Here is a 15,548-nt window from a genome sequence, read left to right on the forward strand (position 1 = left end):
TTTAGCAGCTCTGCGTTGAACACTGCTAAGTCATATAAGTCTCAAGTAATAAAGAGTGGGGAGCCTGAGGTGTTTGTTAAGGGTGGATAAGACCATCAGATCGTCATCGGTACACAAGGAGAAGCACAGATTATTGTTGGACTCAATGTAGTGTGACCATGCAGGTACACTCACACACACACTTTCTTACAGATAGCTTCCTGGTTACTTCTAGAAATGCTTATTTTCCTTTGTTTATTGAGTTTTGTTTGTTACTGGACTTGATATAGACTACTGCAAAGGTACACAACCCAGAGCACAAGATGGGAAAAGTCCAGATCATTTTTCAGAAGGCAAAGATGAAAATGCAGTTTTCAGGGTTCACACTCAGAAACAATGCTCTTTCCCTTCTCATTTATCGTTCCATTTTGTATGCTATTATCCAGTCATGGCCATAAGTTGGCTCTTCAATATTTAGGCTGAAGATGTGATATTGTCACTTATTCAGCTTTTAGCCTCATATGTTTTGTCTTGCGTTCCATTTTTTCACTTCTCCAACGCTTCAAAACGATAATCTCACTCCACTCTTTCCATCTAAAGGCAGCAGTTCTGTGTTCAGTGACATTCTCTACATGAAAAAAAGAAAAGACATCATCAATGATCATGGTCAGGCCCATTCATTGATTTAAATGAATGGGCCTCTTGTGTGTTGTACATTTTTGAAAAAGGGGTCATTTAAGTCCTTTGAAAAAAGATCCACAATATTATCCATGTTTTTTTTTCCCATGTGGGAATTTTCTCCTAGATCCGTTTTTTAAAATGGTATAGATACTGCAATACGTTTGAGTACAACACTTTTAAAGACAGTAGATAAATGGAATTGAAATATCTTCTACTCCCCAGCCTTATCAAAACTCAAGTGACAAAACGTGTCATTTATTAATATCAAAAGTAAATATTCAAAGAACTGAAAGGTTTGATGTTAGTTTATTGAACAAAGAATCAAAATGAATTCTATTTGAAGGGTTGGCAGATTGGTTGAAGTGTCACTTGGTTGGACGTCTACAATGGCTCCATCTGTACCTCAGACCTACGTACACGAGCGTTATAGAACTTCCTGCCTAAACTCAACACTGTACAGCAAGTTGCTTTTCAACAATTGTGTCTTATTGTCTTCTGGTATAACTGCCTACTGATTCATGCACAGGCATCCCCAGCCTCCAGGCAGTGTTTTAGACTCGAGCATGCTAATGGAAACAGCTGCACAGAACCTCATTCATGTTTTTGCAACTTGCATAAACGAGCGAACGTGAACAGACAAGAAGTGTGTTCCTGTAGAGAAATATCTGCCTTTATATGCCGAGTCGTTCCAGAGGTACAGGGTGAAAACACTTCTCTAGAACACACGCCTGCACACTGTGTCTGCTAAGTGGGGTGGTTCACATGAGGTTAGGGTTTAGATGGTCTTTATTGAACACTGCTCAAGTCAAATAAATCTAGAGTATTAAACACCGGGGAGCCTTGAGGTGTTTACTGAGACTGGATAAGTCCATTAGATCCTTGTGTGTATGCACGGAGGGGTACAGGGACTGTTAAGGAAATTATGTTAATGTATTATTATTGGACTCCATGTAGGTTGACTATTCAGGTACACACACACACACGCACACCCACACAACCACACACACTCGTTTTGTTACCGACAGCTTCCTGGTTCCATTCAGAAAGGCTCGTTTCCTTTGTCTGTTGAGCAATATTTGTTATTTGGCTTTATCTGAAATACAACCTGTTCAAAGGCTTCCTGTGGACTTCAACAAACTGTAGGACAGACACAATGAAACATACACACCAGCAAGCACCAACACTGAGAAAAACCCCTTTGAGTTCTGACGTCCTTGACTTCTCATTTACAACCCCCTTTCTGTTTGTTTCTTGTTCAGTCATGGCTGTAAATTGGGTGTGTTTAAAATCGTCCAACCTCTTTAGACAAACATATGACAGAAGGTCATTCTACCTGTTCAACATTTTCTTCCCAAAGATGTCGGACTTTAAGGCGTCGTGTAAAAACTCTCATCTTAATCTTCCTGCAAACACACTGGATCACAGCATGGGCATCAGCTAAGCTCCTCTTCTCCTTTTGTAGGATTTCAGCACGTCAGCCTGACTGCATGCTCCCTGCTCGGAACTTTGATGATTTTTTCAGGGTAAATAAAAAAATAAAAAAATGCTGACCCACATTTTATCTTTGACTGAAAGTGTCTCTAAAATAACTCAATCCAGCAGAGAGATATCTGTTTACCTTTCACTTAGCTATATGTCACTTCACATTTCCCCTATCCAAAGGGAACACAACAAGAGAGTGAGACGCTTTATGTGCATATATCTGTGGTCTGTTAGCGCAGCCAGAGTGGATCACTTCTCCGTCTCTGAACAAAGCTTTGCTGTTGTTGTTTACAATGAACAAGGGATGTGAGATGAGTGCAACACAGACATACTTACATATTCATGCAAACAGTTTGCAATAATGAGATAGGAATGGAACATCTCTTTGTCCCCTTTGGTTCATGACAACAAACTAAGATTTTTACAATCATCGTAACCTCAATGAGTGCAAGTTTCAGTCACACTTAACTTCATTTCAAAATATTTAACATCACCGGGAGGGGGGGGGGGCACCGGTAGCCTAGTGGTTGGTGTGCGCGCCCTCTGAGTGGCCCGAGTTCGAATTTGACCCCTTTCCTGCATGTCATTCCCCACTCTCTCTATTCCAGATTTCTGACTCTATTCACTGTCATACATCTAAAACAAAAGGCATAAAAAGCCCTATACACCTTCAGTGTTTCCCCTAACATTATATTAGGGGGGCGGCCGAACATCCCCACCCCCCCAAAGCTGTAAACCTAGGGGAAACCACTGACCTTTACTATGCCTTAGAGGTTAGAGGTGTGCGACACTGACAAATGACAATATCTTGATTATGTCATTTTTGCACATTGTTAAAACAACTATTCAGATATAATCTCCTCGACACTATATATCGCTCACCCCTACTACACATTTTGTAAGCTAACTGAAGTGCACACCACGGCCTCTCCAGCTTTAGCACTCTGCTGCAGAGCATGCTCCGAGTATTCACTATAACGTTGGAGCAATAAAACAGTTTTTGTACGTGTAAGTGTATGATCAGAATATATATACACCAATAATAGACCAATATGAGATCTTTAGTATTTGCTGACCTATTAGTCTGGCTTTCATTATTAAAGGAGCCTGAGGTTAGTCATTTAACACCAGCATACACTAGCCAAGAATAACTCATTGGGCACAGCACTCTGACATTTCTGTAACTCAACACCAGATGCAAAGGCAGACTAAGATTCAAATGTTCAACTTCAAAGTCTGATCTCTAAGGCATGCTCAAGTCCGGGGTATTCACTGAACATTGTCAATGAACGACCTCATTTTGAGGTCACTTATTGAAGCACCTTCTGAAGAGGTTTTGTTTCTCAAATTACATTGGCTGGAAAACATAAGAGAACTGAATGCTGTCAAAAAGGGGATACGACTAAAACCATCACACAAATGTGCCCACGCTTGAGAGGGGAGATGTTTCACAAAGACACAGTTCCATTATGAAATCAACAAATCTCATAAAGAACATTTACTTGCATGGCCTTAAAAGCTGTATAATGTTCTGGGCAAGACTTACCAATCTGGTCCTCAGGTATGAGGGACTCTAGAGGCGGATCCAGCTCAGAGCTCTGGCGCAGGTAAGCCTTCATCTGAGTCATGAACTGCCTGAGAGTCTGCAGGAAGTCCGCCCCTGAAGTGTGACAGCTGCGGTTCTCCTGGACAAAGCTGATGTAGTCCTGAACCAGGGAGCCGAAATATGAAGTTTTGTTCCTGGACAGCTCAGCGATCCGTTTCACCGCCCGTCTCTCGGGGGTCATGAGAGAGCTGAGCATGCCGCTCACCTTGCTGAAGCGTCCCTTCAGGGCCCTGGGGATGACAAAAGAGCCACCGCCTAGGCTCACGCTGACCCTCGGCCGCCGCGCTTTGAAGGTAGGACGGAGGCGCATTTCCAGGTCCGTCTCCAAGCCGACGCCGTAATCCTCCTCCTCCTCGTCTTCTTCCCCGTCCTCATCATCGTCACTGCTGTCCTCCACCGGGTCCTGATGATTCAGGTGTCTGGAAGGGTTCGAGGCTAACCCAAGGGAGAACCCAGGAGCCTGGGAGTATTCCAGTGAGTCAGAGGAGGAAGTGGACATGCTCATGTCGCTGAGACGCTGGCATCCCCTCTCGTCTGGAGTGGAAGGATTGACAGTGTTGTTGTCCAGTAGTCCATCAGCAGGAGCAGCAGGCGAAGGCTGGCAGGAGGGAAGCTTAGCACGAGACAGAGCCTTAGCGATGGTCTCATCGTCCAGGGCAATGTGACAGCGGTGAGCCTCCAGATCAGGCTTCTTAGGTCTTGGAGGCGGTGGGTTTGAAGGCACTCGGGTTAGTGAGCTGGCGGTTTTGGACGGGCTGGTATGCTTGGCACCCATTTGTGGCGGTTGGGGTGCGGGGCGCTTGCTGGGAGACTGCTGCTTCCTTACAGACACGGCGACGGCCACTGGCATGCTCTTCGGCCTCGTGGTTGCCGTCGAAGGTCCAGGTGGGGGCGGAGCAGGGCGCCGGCGTGACATCGAGCGAGGGGGAGGGGGGCGAGGGGGGGCTTGCCTGGAGTTACCGTTCAGTTTGATGCCGTGCTGCTGCTGCTCACTAGCTTCACCACTGCTGCCCGACGGCTTCATGGATGCTCCCTCCGCATTCTCCGGGGTCGTGGACTTTACAGCATTTGGAGGAGGATCGTCGTCACGGCTGCGACGGCGCTGACGAGTCTGGAGGAACAGAGGAGTAACGAAGCACAGAGGACCACTGGAATGTCTTCTCTCCAGCTGAAAGGAAGGTGGAGAGGCGTGGGGCCGTAGGGTCGGTGGAGCGCTGTCACAGTGAGGCTCAGTGTTTCCCTGCCGTGACCCCGGGGCCTCCCTGTTCCTGTTGGTCCGCTGGAGGCTAAGGGTCCGGCTCAGAGGGCGACAGGGGCGAGGAGGAGTGCGACGCTGGCTGCACAGGGCAGAGTCCCAGAATCCTGTGAAACACAGACACACACACACACACAGAGGCAAACATTAACTACCTCGAGCTCAACACATACTTCTCCTTGGACAACTCAAGGTTCCCAGAAAACGGATTACTCTGAAATAACAACTAGGATCAGGAGTCTTCACATTTAAATAAATAGAAAAAAGAACATATGAAAAATTTAAAAAAGACAGAATCTATTTCTTACCAGGAGTGAGTTAAGCCCTCAAAGTTCTCCTAAGTTTTCTTTCTCTGCCTGGTTGTAGCTTTCCTCTCGTCAGTGGCAGAAATGCCGTGAGTTCAGCCCCTCTGATTCACAACCAGCAAACACACAAAGAGGGAGTCGCCCATGCTAATGACAGAGTGGGAGGGAACTAAACACACCACCCGGCATAGAGCTCCAGATTCTGCACTCCTTCTTCATGTCCTGTTTTCCTCTCAAATATGTCTCCAGCTTCCCCACAGATTTTCTGTTCCTATAGATTCATCTTTAGCTGTGTGTAAACCTTATTTTATATCATTTTATGCCTCTTTTTTTATGGACAGTTTAAGTTTCCCTTAACAGTGGATACCACATGTTTCCTCTTTGATGTCATGTGTGCCTTTCCACTGAATCATCTCGTTTGTTTTTAAGTTATTAACAAGACAGTCCTCCTGCAAGTTTAAAAAAAAACAGCATGAACAGAAAGAATCCACCCAGGCTTAAATGAAACAGTTCTAACACATTTCATTTATTCACACTGAAAAGAAGAAGCAACAGGTCAGGCCACTTAAAAATAGCGATGCAGTGACAGCAGCAGAAGCCAACTGATGACAGTTCCTTCAGGCTAAAAAAAGGATACGTTAACCCTGCCTTTCCCAGAGCAGTAAAGAAGCACGCTCCAGCTGATAGAGCAGCTTTATATATGACCTTTGTTACCTCAGTGTCTGGAGACTGAAATGTGATTGTGGTATTCTCTCTTGTCCATGTGAGCAAGGACCACCTGACACTGTGGAGTCTGTCCACGCTGCAACCAGCAGCACACTCAAGAAACTGTTAACTCTCAGATATAAATTCAGATTTCTCTAATCTCTAATACAAACAAATGCGGTTAGCAACTAGACCGAACAACTACAAGCCAGCAACAACAACAACAACAAATGAAGGGTGGCATTAAATGTACTGTAGTTCTAGTTGCATAATCAGCAAGAAAATATGTTTTTACAGCCCCAATTTCCTCAATAGAAATGGAAGAGCATACACAACAGGCTGAGTCCAAGTGAATGAAACTTACCACCCCTTCAAATCAAAGGCCTCCCAGTTACAGGGTCAACTGTGCACCTTGGGTGCTAAAAAAAGCTTGTGTTGTACTAATGCTTAAGGTAAACTAGCCTCGCTTGAAAGCAACAAAAATGGGAACAGATTAAGATGACTTCAACAGATCAACGCATTTTCATATTATAGACACCCAGTTTGCAGACATGCTAGCAGCTCTGTGAGGATCATTTCAGCACAACGATGCTTTGAGAAAAATATGAACTAATATAAGGTTGCTTACAAAACAGCGACAAAAACGTCTCCTCCTTACTTTAACTCTCTGATTCAGGTCTACACCCCCCCCCCCCCCTGCCCACTACGCTCTGCCAATGAAAGGCGTCTGATCCAACCTTCACAACAGGGTCCTAAGTCTCTGACTAGACTCTTCTCCTCTGTCGCCCCCCGGTGGTGGAATGAACTTCCAAACTCCATTCGATCTGCAGAGTCCCTCTGCACCTTTAAGAAAAAGCTAAAGACCCAACTCTTTCATGAATACTAACTTAATGATGATGGTCTCCATATTATTGATGATGATGATGGTTTTTGTTTGATAAACGATGACTTATAAGATGGTTTCTATAGTGATTAGAGCTCTCAAGAACTGCCCTCAATGTTGTGCTTTGCCTCTGGTCACTTCCTGTCAGCACCTGTGTGTCCAATCAGACTCAAAGCTGATCGTTTGCTCTTACTGACATTGTTCCCTTTTTTCTAGATCCTTGCTTGTGTTGTAGTTACTCTCTGATGTACGTCGCTTTGGATTAAAGCGTCTGCTAAGTGAATTGTAGAATTGTATAAGAATGTGGAGACATCCTCTCAATAACCAAGCTTAATTTTTGGGTGAGATTGTGCCTGTTTTAATATGTTAATCTTGTAGTATGAAAGCCTGTTAACATTAATGAATATATACTTAACCTATTGTTTCTTGTAGCCCGACCACTAAATCAGTAGTTATGTTAGCTAGGAAAGGTTCATTCAACAAATGGTTGAATGCTTACGCTTAGCAAATGTCTTACGCACCCTAAGGGAGATGAAATATTATTTTAATCCAATATACGGCCCAATCGCTTCAGATTTTCCCTTCCAACTGTCCGTTGAGTTGCTGATCTATAAGGAAGCTGTGATATGATTAACTATTTTATACGTATTATATTTTATAAGTTTTTATCTTATCTTATTTGTCTGATTCTTATTAGCAATTCAACTTGCAACTTGGAACACAGCATTGTGTAAACAGAGATTTTGTTTCTTGCCCTGAATTTGATGTCAGGGGAAACTGTCCGCCATGTGAATTTGTTGTATTGCCAATAAATCTTACCCTTTCTGAGACATACTCACAAAACCACTATTTTTCAATGGTGCATGAAAACACAACTTTCTTGCACAACTTCAGCCCTCAGGTTCTTCTGGAATGCAAATCAGCCTCTCTAAGACACTGCAAAAAAAGTCCAACATCTATTAATAGTAGTGACCCCTAGACTGTTGGGGACATGTGTTTTTGTTTCACATGTGCGTGCCCAGCTTCCACAACATAACGGCTCGCCTCCTTTTTTTAAAATCTTTTAATAGAAGCTTCTCATTGGAGAAGGGGAGTTTCCCTTCATGACCGCACATCTAGTTAAGAAACGCTAAAGCTGGCTCACACTTAAAAAAAGGCCTTTCAACATCTCCCACTTCACATCAAATATAAAAAAAAGCAATGCAGAAGACATTTCAGAGCAAGCCTACACCCACGTCTATTCACAAGATTCCAACACGCAAACACAAAAGCAGCTTTTCATGTTTGTAGCTGTGACACAGTTTGCTGCACATGTTACGTTAGCACTTATACTAGCAATCCTTGAGCGTTTTCATACACACTCGAATGTGGTATGATGGTATGTGTTTGTTTAGACAGCACCGTAGCTTTCCACTCACCACTCCCTTCTCCCCACACACTAAGCTCTGAGTTATGTCGTACACTTCTACTGTAAGAAGCTGACTCACTGCAGCTTCACAGCAGCAGAGCCCAGAATAACTCCACACAGATGAAGTGACTAAATCTGCTGTGAAACAGACCTGAGTGTTCGGGGTCATTTTAAGAATAAAAATAAATAAGATCTGCTGCACACACAAGGCCGGCTGCTCCCCATTTGCTAGTTTAGTTTCATAATTTGTAACCTGAAAGAAACCTGGCACCACTTGGTTAAGGTCAATGTGGAAAGTGCAACACTGCTGTTATAACGTTTTTAACTTCAATCTTGTACACTTGTTTACCTCTTCTAGAATTTATATTTTGATATTCTATGTTGAGATTCCTTTCAGCTCATGCTTTTACAGTATGTAACCTACATGCAGTATACACATCACATCACACCACTGTCACATTGGACTTTCTTTAAAATGCACCAGCAACTTTATATACAGTACTATATCGCACTTCTTTAAGCCCAACATTGTAACATTATACAATACAATAATTTTTGTTGTTGTCTTTTTTTTAAGAGTTTGGAATAAAAGATCAATATAAATATTTTTTTCTGCTATGAAGAAAACCAGGAAGTGATTATATTCTAGTTTAGGATGAAACTGGACATCGGGGGGACACCTATCCAAGCTTTGTTATAATTGTTTTTATCTGATTTATTTGATTTGAACGACAAAAAGATTAAAAAAAATAAAAATAAAATAAATATATATATATATATATATATAAATAGAAAATGGATGAGCACAGCAAACCTCCTCACTGTCTCCAGAAGTAGGCTTTAACAGCTCAAGATTGAATAAAACAGGTCGTTGACAGACACAATGTTGAAGCGCTGAATGCGAGAATAGTCAAACCAAGTGACGATTTAAAAACCTCATCGAGCCCGTGGGTCAGTGGGAAGGAATGACAAAGTTGAGGAAAGCATTGGATGTTTTCCAGAATAAAACAAACAACATAATATCATGTATATCTGTATAGTTTATAATTAACACAAGCCATATGTGATCAAAAATACTTAAACATATTTTATCTTTGCCTTTTATGAAATGAAATAAATTAAAGCTTGCAGAATTTTCCCCTGGGGACTGAAAAAAGTATTTCTGATTCTGATTCTGAAATGAACTTTGTGGAATAGTCTCCTGCAGCATCAAATATCTAGCTGATCTAATGCCTTTTTTAAATTACCAATAGGTTTAACTTAACTAGAGGAAATATATATGTAAAAACTGTACAATGATCTAAGTGTTGTTATTCTAAAAAATACTGATGCTGAATGTTAACTATAATTAACTATAATTTTACTTATGACTTCCCCTGCAGCATTGTCGTTAAAGATTTTAATTTCAAACCAGATACAGAATTTCAAACCTAAGAATCAAATGAGGGCTACCTGCTCCAAGCTGAGCCACCTCCTCCAGCTCTTTCTGAGTCTTTGCAGAAGCAATGGCCTCTGGGAGTTTGAGTGAGAAAGGCAGGACGTCCCTAAATGAAAGATGAACACACAATCAATAAATCAGAAACAAGTAATCATTAGAAAAATCAAATCAAAGGGGGAAAACTGCAGCAGCTGAATGGAATTGCCCTTCAGGGTTGACTTGTGAAACTTCAAACTTGAGAGTGCTTCTACATTTCTCCTCCTGTTAACTTTTCTGTTTGTTTTATTGCTCAATGGTCAGGGTTAGAAAGACCATTGTCCTCAGTTTGACAGATATATCATCAGAAAAAACTGATGAAATCACACATTGTTTGGCAAAAACAAACCTGCACACTGGCATACAGAGAAGTGAAAACATGTTCAGTCATCATTTTAAAAACTTGGCAACACACCGTTTGTTTCCAATACAAACACAGATACACAACATGTGCAGATGAAGGAATATATTGAATCATATTAAATATACAAAGTCGAGATCAAACATTAAAAAATGAACTTTCACCTCAAGACATTTAAAAACTATTCATATTTAGGAGGGAGCTGTTTAATGTGCAGTCGTCTTTCTAGTCGAGTCCACTGTTTTTGTGGATATATCGCTCACGGCACAATTTCCTCCGTCTGTTTTTCAAACTCCTGCATCTGTCTGTCTGCGTCTCCAGGGCTGGCATGAGCTAAAACAAGAAGTGAGAGCCCTGGGCACGAAGAGCTGACATGCTGCTTACTGGACAAAACAAATGTATCAACATCCATGGAGTTTCCATCCTCTGATCATCACAGAGTTAAACAAAAGAGAGTGGGGGGTGGGGGGGGGGGGGTGTGATATGTAGAGAGCGAGTTGGTTGTTTACCTGCTGATACAGTAGAAAGCCACGAGGCGGAACAGATCTGCAAAGCTGATCCCAGATCCCTCAAGGGAAAAGGCTGGAAGCAAATGAAATGTGTAAAGATTAAACCACTTTTTTTATACCATAAACTCTATACCAGAGGTGTTTACACTGCTTTTGGGGTTTGGGACTCACTACTGCTTACGAGTATTTATTTATTGCTGCTTACTTACTAAACAGTTTCTGCACATTTAAACAACTACAAGGCATCACAGCCCCAGTGAATAAAGCTAATTAGTAGTAATCATTTATTTCGGTCACAAGAAAAAACATTTTTTTCACCAAAAAGGTGTAGGCTGAAGCGTGGTGAAGCATCACGGTTTATGACCACGAGGTGAGAGCCTGTTTGTATCACAGCTGTTTGTTTGAGTTTGATTTTTCAATATACAGTAAGCGTGAAGTGATAATGTTTCACTTTGCAGAAAGTTGGAGTTAGTTGACAGTCGCCTGCTTCATCCCTTTTTTGTGTTTTTGTGTGACTATATGTTCTTTTAAATGTTTCAACAGTACAAGTGCACTTCAAGAGGCCTGCCATAGAAAGGCAAATCCCTTGTTCTAGGCAAACTTCTGTTTTTGTCAATGTAGGTTGGCAGGTGTTAGAGACAATGTGAAGCATTGGTTTTTCCAACTTAGGGTCTGGAGATCTCAGGTGGGAGGCGAGGTTCTGTCTACTCTGAGATTGTCAAAATAAGATATGCACACATTCAATTAAATCATGTTTAAAACAGTACTGGGAAATGTAGACATGTCGGTCTTTTTGGTGAAAACAAATTGTGTAGGTATAATCCGATTTTATCGATGAAAAACTATTTATGTTTGTTTGGTGTGGGTCATGGAGGAGGGGGGAGGGGGGGGGTTCCGCTTTTCTTGGATACAAGGAGCAGGGGCTCCACAGGAAAAAAAGGTTTAGGAACAACTGATGTAGAGGTTGTTTCCAAAAGAACAGCATCTTACTCTCTATGTTCCACTCGATCTAGTTCTCTCTATTGAAGGATCCTTAATGTAATGTAGATGCTTAGAATAGATCCGTCTACTGGCTGCTGGCTGAAGCATGTACCTGTGCATTCATTCAGAGTGCTAAACATTAAAAGCATGGGCACTGGAAAAACAAACAGTATTAACCTTTAGAATGTACTGTGGGTGTTGTAAAGCCCAAACCATTCATGCACAAAGGTAACTGTAGGCACCAGTGGCAGTCTGACAGGCCAAGTTGAGAGTAGCTGACCCACATCTAAAGGCAAACCAGGCCAAAGGCACAGCACCCCCCCCCCCCCCCCATCCCCTCTCCCCAACCAACTTCCTCGTGTTTCAGCAGGGAAAATCCACAGCTGGTGTGTCATCACACTTTGGCACTGTCACAACTCCATGACTAATTCTCAAACTCAACCACTGTGCTTCAATACAGGACTTATTATTGTAAGATTATAAGACATTACAAAAAACTACAGATTACAACCTTTGTTTTATTGTTATTCTACATTTTTATTGTTTTAAATAATCCACACTCCCTCCACACACACACTTCAGTACGTTAGCTCCTCGGTGTTTAGAAGGACATGTCACATGAAATGAAACTGATATTTGACCACGCTGCCGTCCCTCCGCTCACATAGTCTCATTTCTTGTTTGCGTCATTGTTTATCTTTAAAGACAATATATGCAGAGGAAGACAGGAAGTGACATATTTAACTCTGTGACCCAGATGTGGCTGTGGTTCAACACAACAGAACCAGAAGACTAAAAGAAACTGAAAGATCACTTTTAGATCACTTAAAGAGTTCAACTTCAACATGAAGTTACCTTTACATATCATGTGTGACTTACTTTTGTTTTATATGTCCGCACAGTGACATGTTGTGTAGCAGTCTGACAGTCTTTGAGGTGATCTAATCAGAGTTTGTTTGGAGTTTTAATCTGTGATAATTCATTGTAATTGGGTTATCTAAATGATGTTGATAACTCCACCCCTTAAAGTTAACCTGATGAACAGACATATCAGTTCAATTTGATTTGAAATAAACACTAAAAAAAAAGCTAAAAGCATTTATTTATTAATCTTGCAAAAAAAGAATGTAAGGCTTTTATCTAGTCATTGATTGGATATTTCATTATCTTTCACATAGAGTAAAAACGCACATGTTTGTGGTTTATATAAACCTGCAGTGCAAAAAATAAACTAAGACATCCATTTGATTAAATCACTTGCTTAGTGTTTAGAATCATTTCTTCATATTCTGCATTCCTAGTTATTTGAATCATTCTGGTATGTGTGTTTTTGTAGCACACTGTGATAAAAGAATGTTTTATTTTTGTTTAATTTATAACAACTTCCATACTTTCAAACACTTTCTTTACCTTTAAAGCTTAGATTATTAAACTATCTGGACTACTAGGATAAATTTTTTTTTAATCACTTTCAGAACTCATTTGCACTCTGCCTACGAGTGTATGGGGTCAAAATAAGTATGTCTGTTGTAAAGTTCAGGTTACTTACTGTACTGGCTCTCTCTGACAGGGAAGTGACTGATGGGAGATCCTGACAGACCCTCCTTCAGACGCACAGACAGAACTTTTCTCTGCAGGACAGCTGACCTCCTCACCACAAACACCTGGACATGGAATCAGAAATCATTCAGTAAAACACAGTTGAATAAAGTCAAATGGAAACACATGTACCCAAGGTAGGTAATCCCCCTCACCCCTGGTGGCTGCTTGAGTAGAATGCGACCGGCTTCCTCCTCACTGAGCGCCAGCAGCAGCCACACCGGATGGGTTTGAGTGAGCCTGTCCAACACGCTCATCCTCCTCCGCAAGGAGTCGTACCCAGAATCCCTTTCAACTCCCATGACGCCACAGTGTGGGGACTGCAGGTAAACACCGCTCAACTCACTTTCCATCCTGGCAGAGAGACAGAGACAGAATTAAACACTTTTGTGCCATCTGCTGGTGTACATGAGTACCAACACGTTGTGGCACTTAAAGATACTCCAGAAGTAGAAAATGTAAAAAACATTCAACGCAATCTGATGTTTTTTTGATTTTCAAGAGCTGCCTCATTAATATCACACTTTCAGATGATTTCAGTCATAAAACAGAAGACTAGTCGAGTTTAATAAAGTCTAAATTAAAATTATAAGAAAATGTAAAAAAATAAAAAAATAAATAAAAAGTCTCACCTCTGTTGGTCCGTTGGCTCCTTGTCAGCGGCTGGGGAGATCTGGACCATCTCTTTCGTCAGCTCCCCGATCTCCAACGCAAACGTGTCAATCAACTGGAAAGGAGACAGAACGAGAGGCTTTGACTGATGAGGGAGCCGAATAAGAAGAGGAGGGGCGGCGAAGTAGTAAATGAAACTGACAGCATTCCTCAAATGTGAATTAGGAAGCAAGAAACTGAGACAATGTTTCTGTACTTTTCCCTATCTGAAACAAAGAGCAGGGAAATCATTAGTCATTTTCCCCTGTGGACCTCATTTCCTATAGACAGGAAACATGAAGACAAAGCATTAAAAAAAAAAAATCCCCCCACATTAACACTCAGAGTGGAGACCCATATATAAATCTATGCCCAATGTGTCTCAACTTAAAATGCAGTTCTTACAATAAACAGCTCAGATGTGTTAACATCTGACATGAAGGCCTGAAAGACTACAACTCCCAGGTCGTTGAGGACTTTTCAGGCCTACAGAGATACAGGTTTTATTGCACTGCTGTTTTAATCACTGTTGAGTCAAATGGGAAGAGTGGGTGAATACCAAACATCCAATGATGGCAGGATGAAAACTAATGACAGGATCGTGTCCCTGTGCTGCTTGGAGTGTTAGCCCACAACTCATTCTTTAGGATTCACATACTGATGACAAAAGTATGGAAGGGTGTTTTTCCTCTAGATTAATTAGGCAGATCAGAGACTTCAATGCATAGACAGACCCCAGATGACCCAGTAAAAGTCAATGAAAAGCTTTATCTTCACTTCAAAGCCAGGCAGTTGTACACAGGTCTGAACACAGCAAACACACCAGGCTATAATCCAACCCAGGAAGCATGGAAAATTTAAACTGGTGAGAATGTCACTGCTTTTATGTGATAAAAGGATTTTGTTTGCAAAAAAAGAGGTCGGGAATGGAACAAGTTCAGTGAAAAACCAACGAAGCCAGAACAACAGTGCAGAATGCAAAGTGAGGAGAGAACTATTTGGTCTTGATGAATAAATTAATTTGACCAAAATTACTTAAAACATGGGGGACACATGCAGGTAAATATTAGCCTCAGCCTCATAAATTTTGCATTAAGATATTTAATTCAATTTTGTTTTATGTTGTAACGCTTAGCTGCAATGAAAACTGTTGTAGCAGTCCACTTAGAGTCACCTAGATTAATATTAGACAGAGATCTATATTATGACTTAAAGCTTGTGAACACACCCAAGATCCAAGAACTACATCCAAACTCTGGAAATGGGACCAACAGAGAAGCAGATGAACATCACCGGATAACACTAAAAATCTACTGGTTTAAAAAAAAAGAACTCTGAGAGGTTCAATTAAAACAGGCCGAGACAAACAAGACACAGTTCATGAACAGGGTTTACTAGTGACCAAATCAGGAGCAGCTGATTAATGAGCACAGGTGTAGGTGATCAGTAGATAAGGAGAGACAAAAAGAACACAGGAGAGAACTGGTACAACAGGAGGAGTTACTCTTTGTAAAGGAAATAGAAAAGGTTCTGTGCACAGATGAACTGGATTCAAAAACCTTTCTCACAGAGAATAACAATAAAAAATTGTTAGCTGCCTTATTGCTTTCACTTTCTTTTCCTTCACAGGATGAAGACAACAGCAACTCCTTCTTTCCCATTAAATAGG

The 15,548-nt window shown here is 41.4% G+C and overlaps 1 protein-coding gene across 4 annotated transcripts in view; it reads right to left on the minus strand.

The window, feature by feature from the left end:
• Nucleotides 1-15,548, minus strand: part of LOC132981997 (ras and Rab interactor 2-like) — a 37,339-nt gene that overhangs the window by 6,808 nt on the left and 14,983 nt on the right. For 3 of the 4 annotated variants that reach the window (XM_061048218.1, XM_061048208.1, XM_061048235.1), the window contains 6 exons: nt 13,861-13,955; nt 13,384-13,582; nt 13,179-13,293; nt 10,649-10,721; nt 9,757-9,848; nt 3,689-5,110 (listed from right to left, as the gene is read on the minus strand). In XM_061048218.1, the coding sequence (XP_060904201.1) occupies nt 3,689-5,110; nt 9,757-9,848; nt 10,649-10,721; nt 13,179-13,293; nt 13,384-13,582; nt 13,861-13,955 (1,996 nt within the window). Of the gene's footprint in view, nt 1-3,688; nt 5,111-9,756; nt 9,849-10,648; nt 10,722-13,178; nt 13,294-13,383; nt 13,583-13,860; nt 13,956-15,107; nt 15,301-15,548 lie in introns of those variants that run through there. The other variant, XM_061048227.1, reaches the window with a different exon arrangement.

This window comes from Labrus mixtus, chromosome 2 (assembly GCF_963584025.1).
Source record: "Labrus mixtus chromosome 2, fLabMix1.1, whole genome shotgun sequence".
NCBI lineage: Eukaryota > Metazoa > Chordata > Actinopteri > Labriformes > Labridae > Labrus > Labrus mixtus.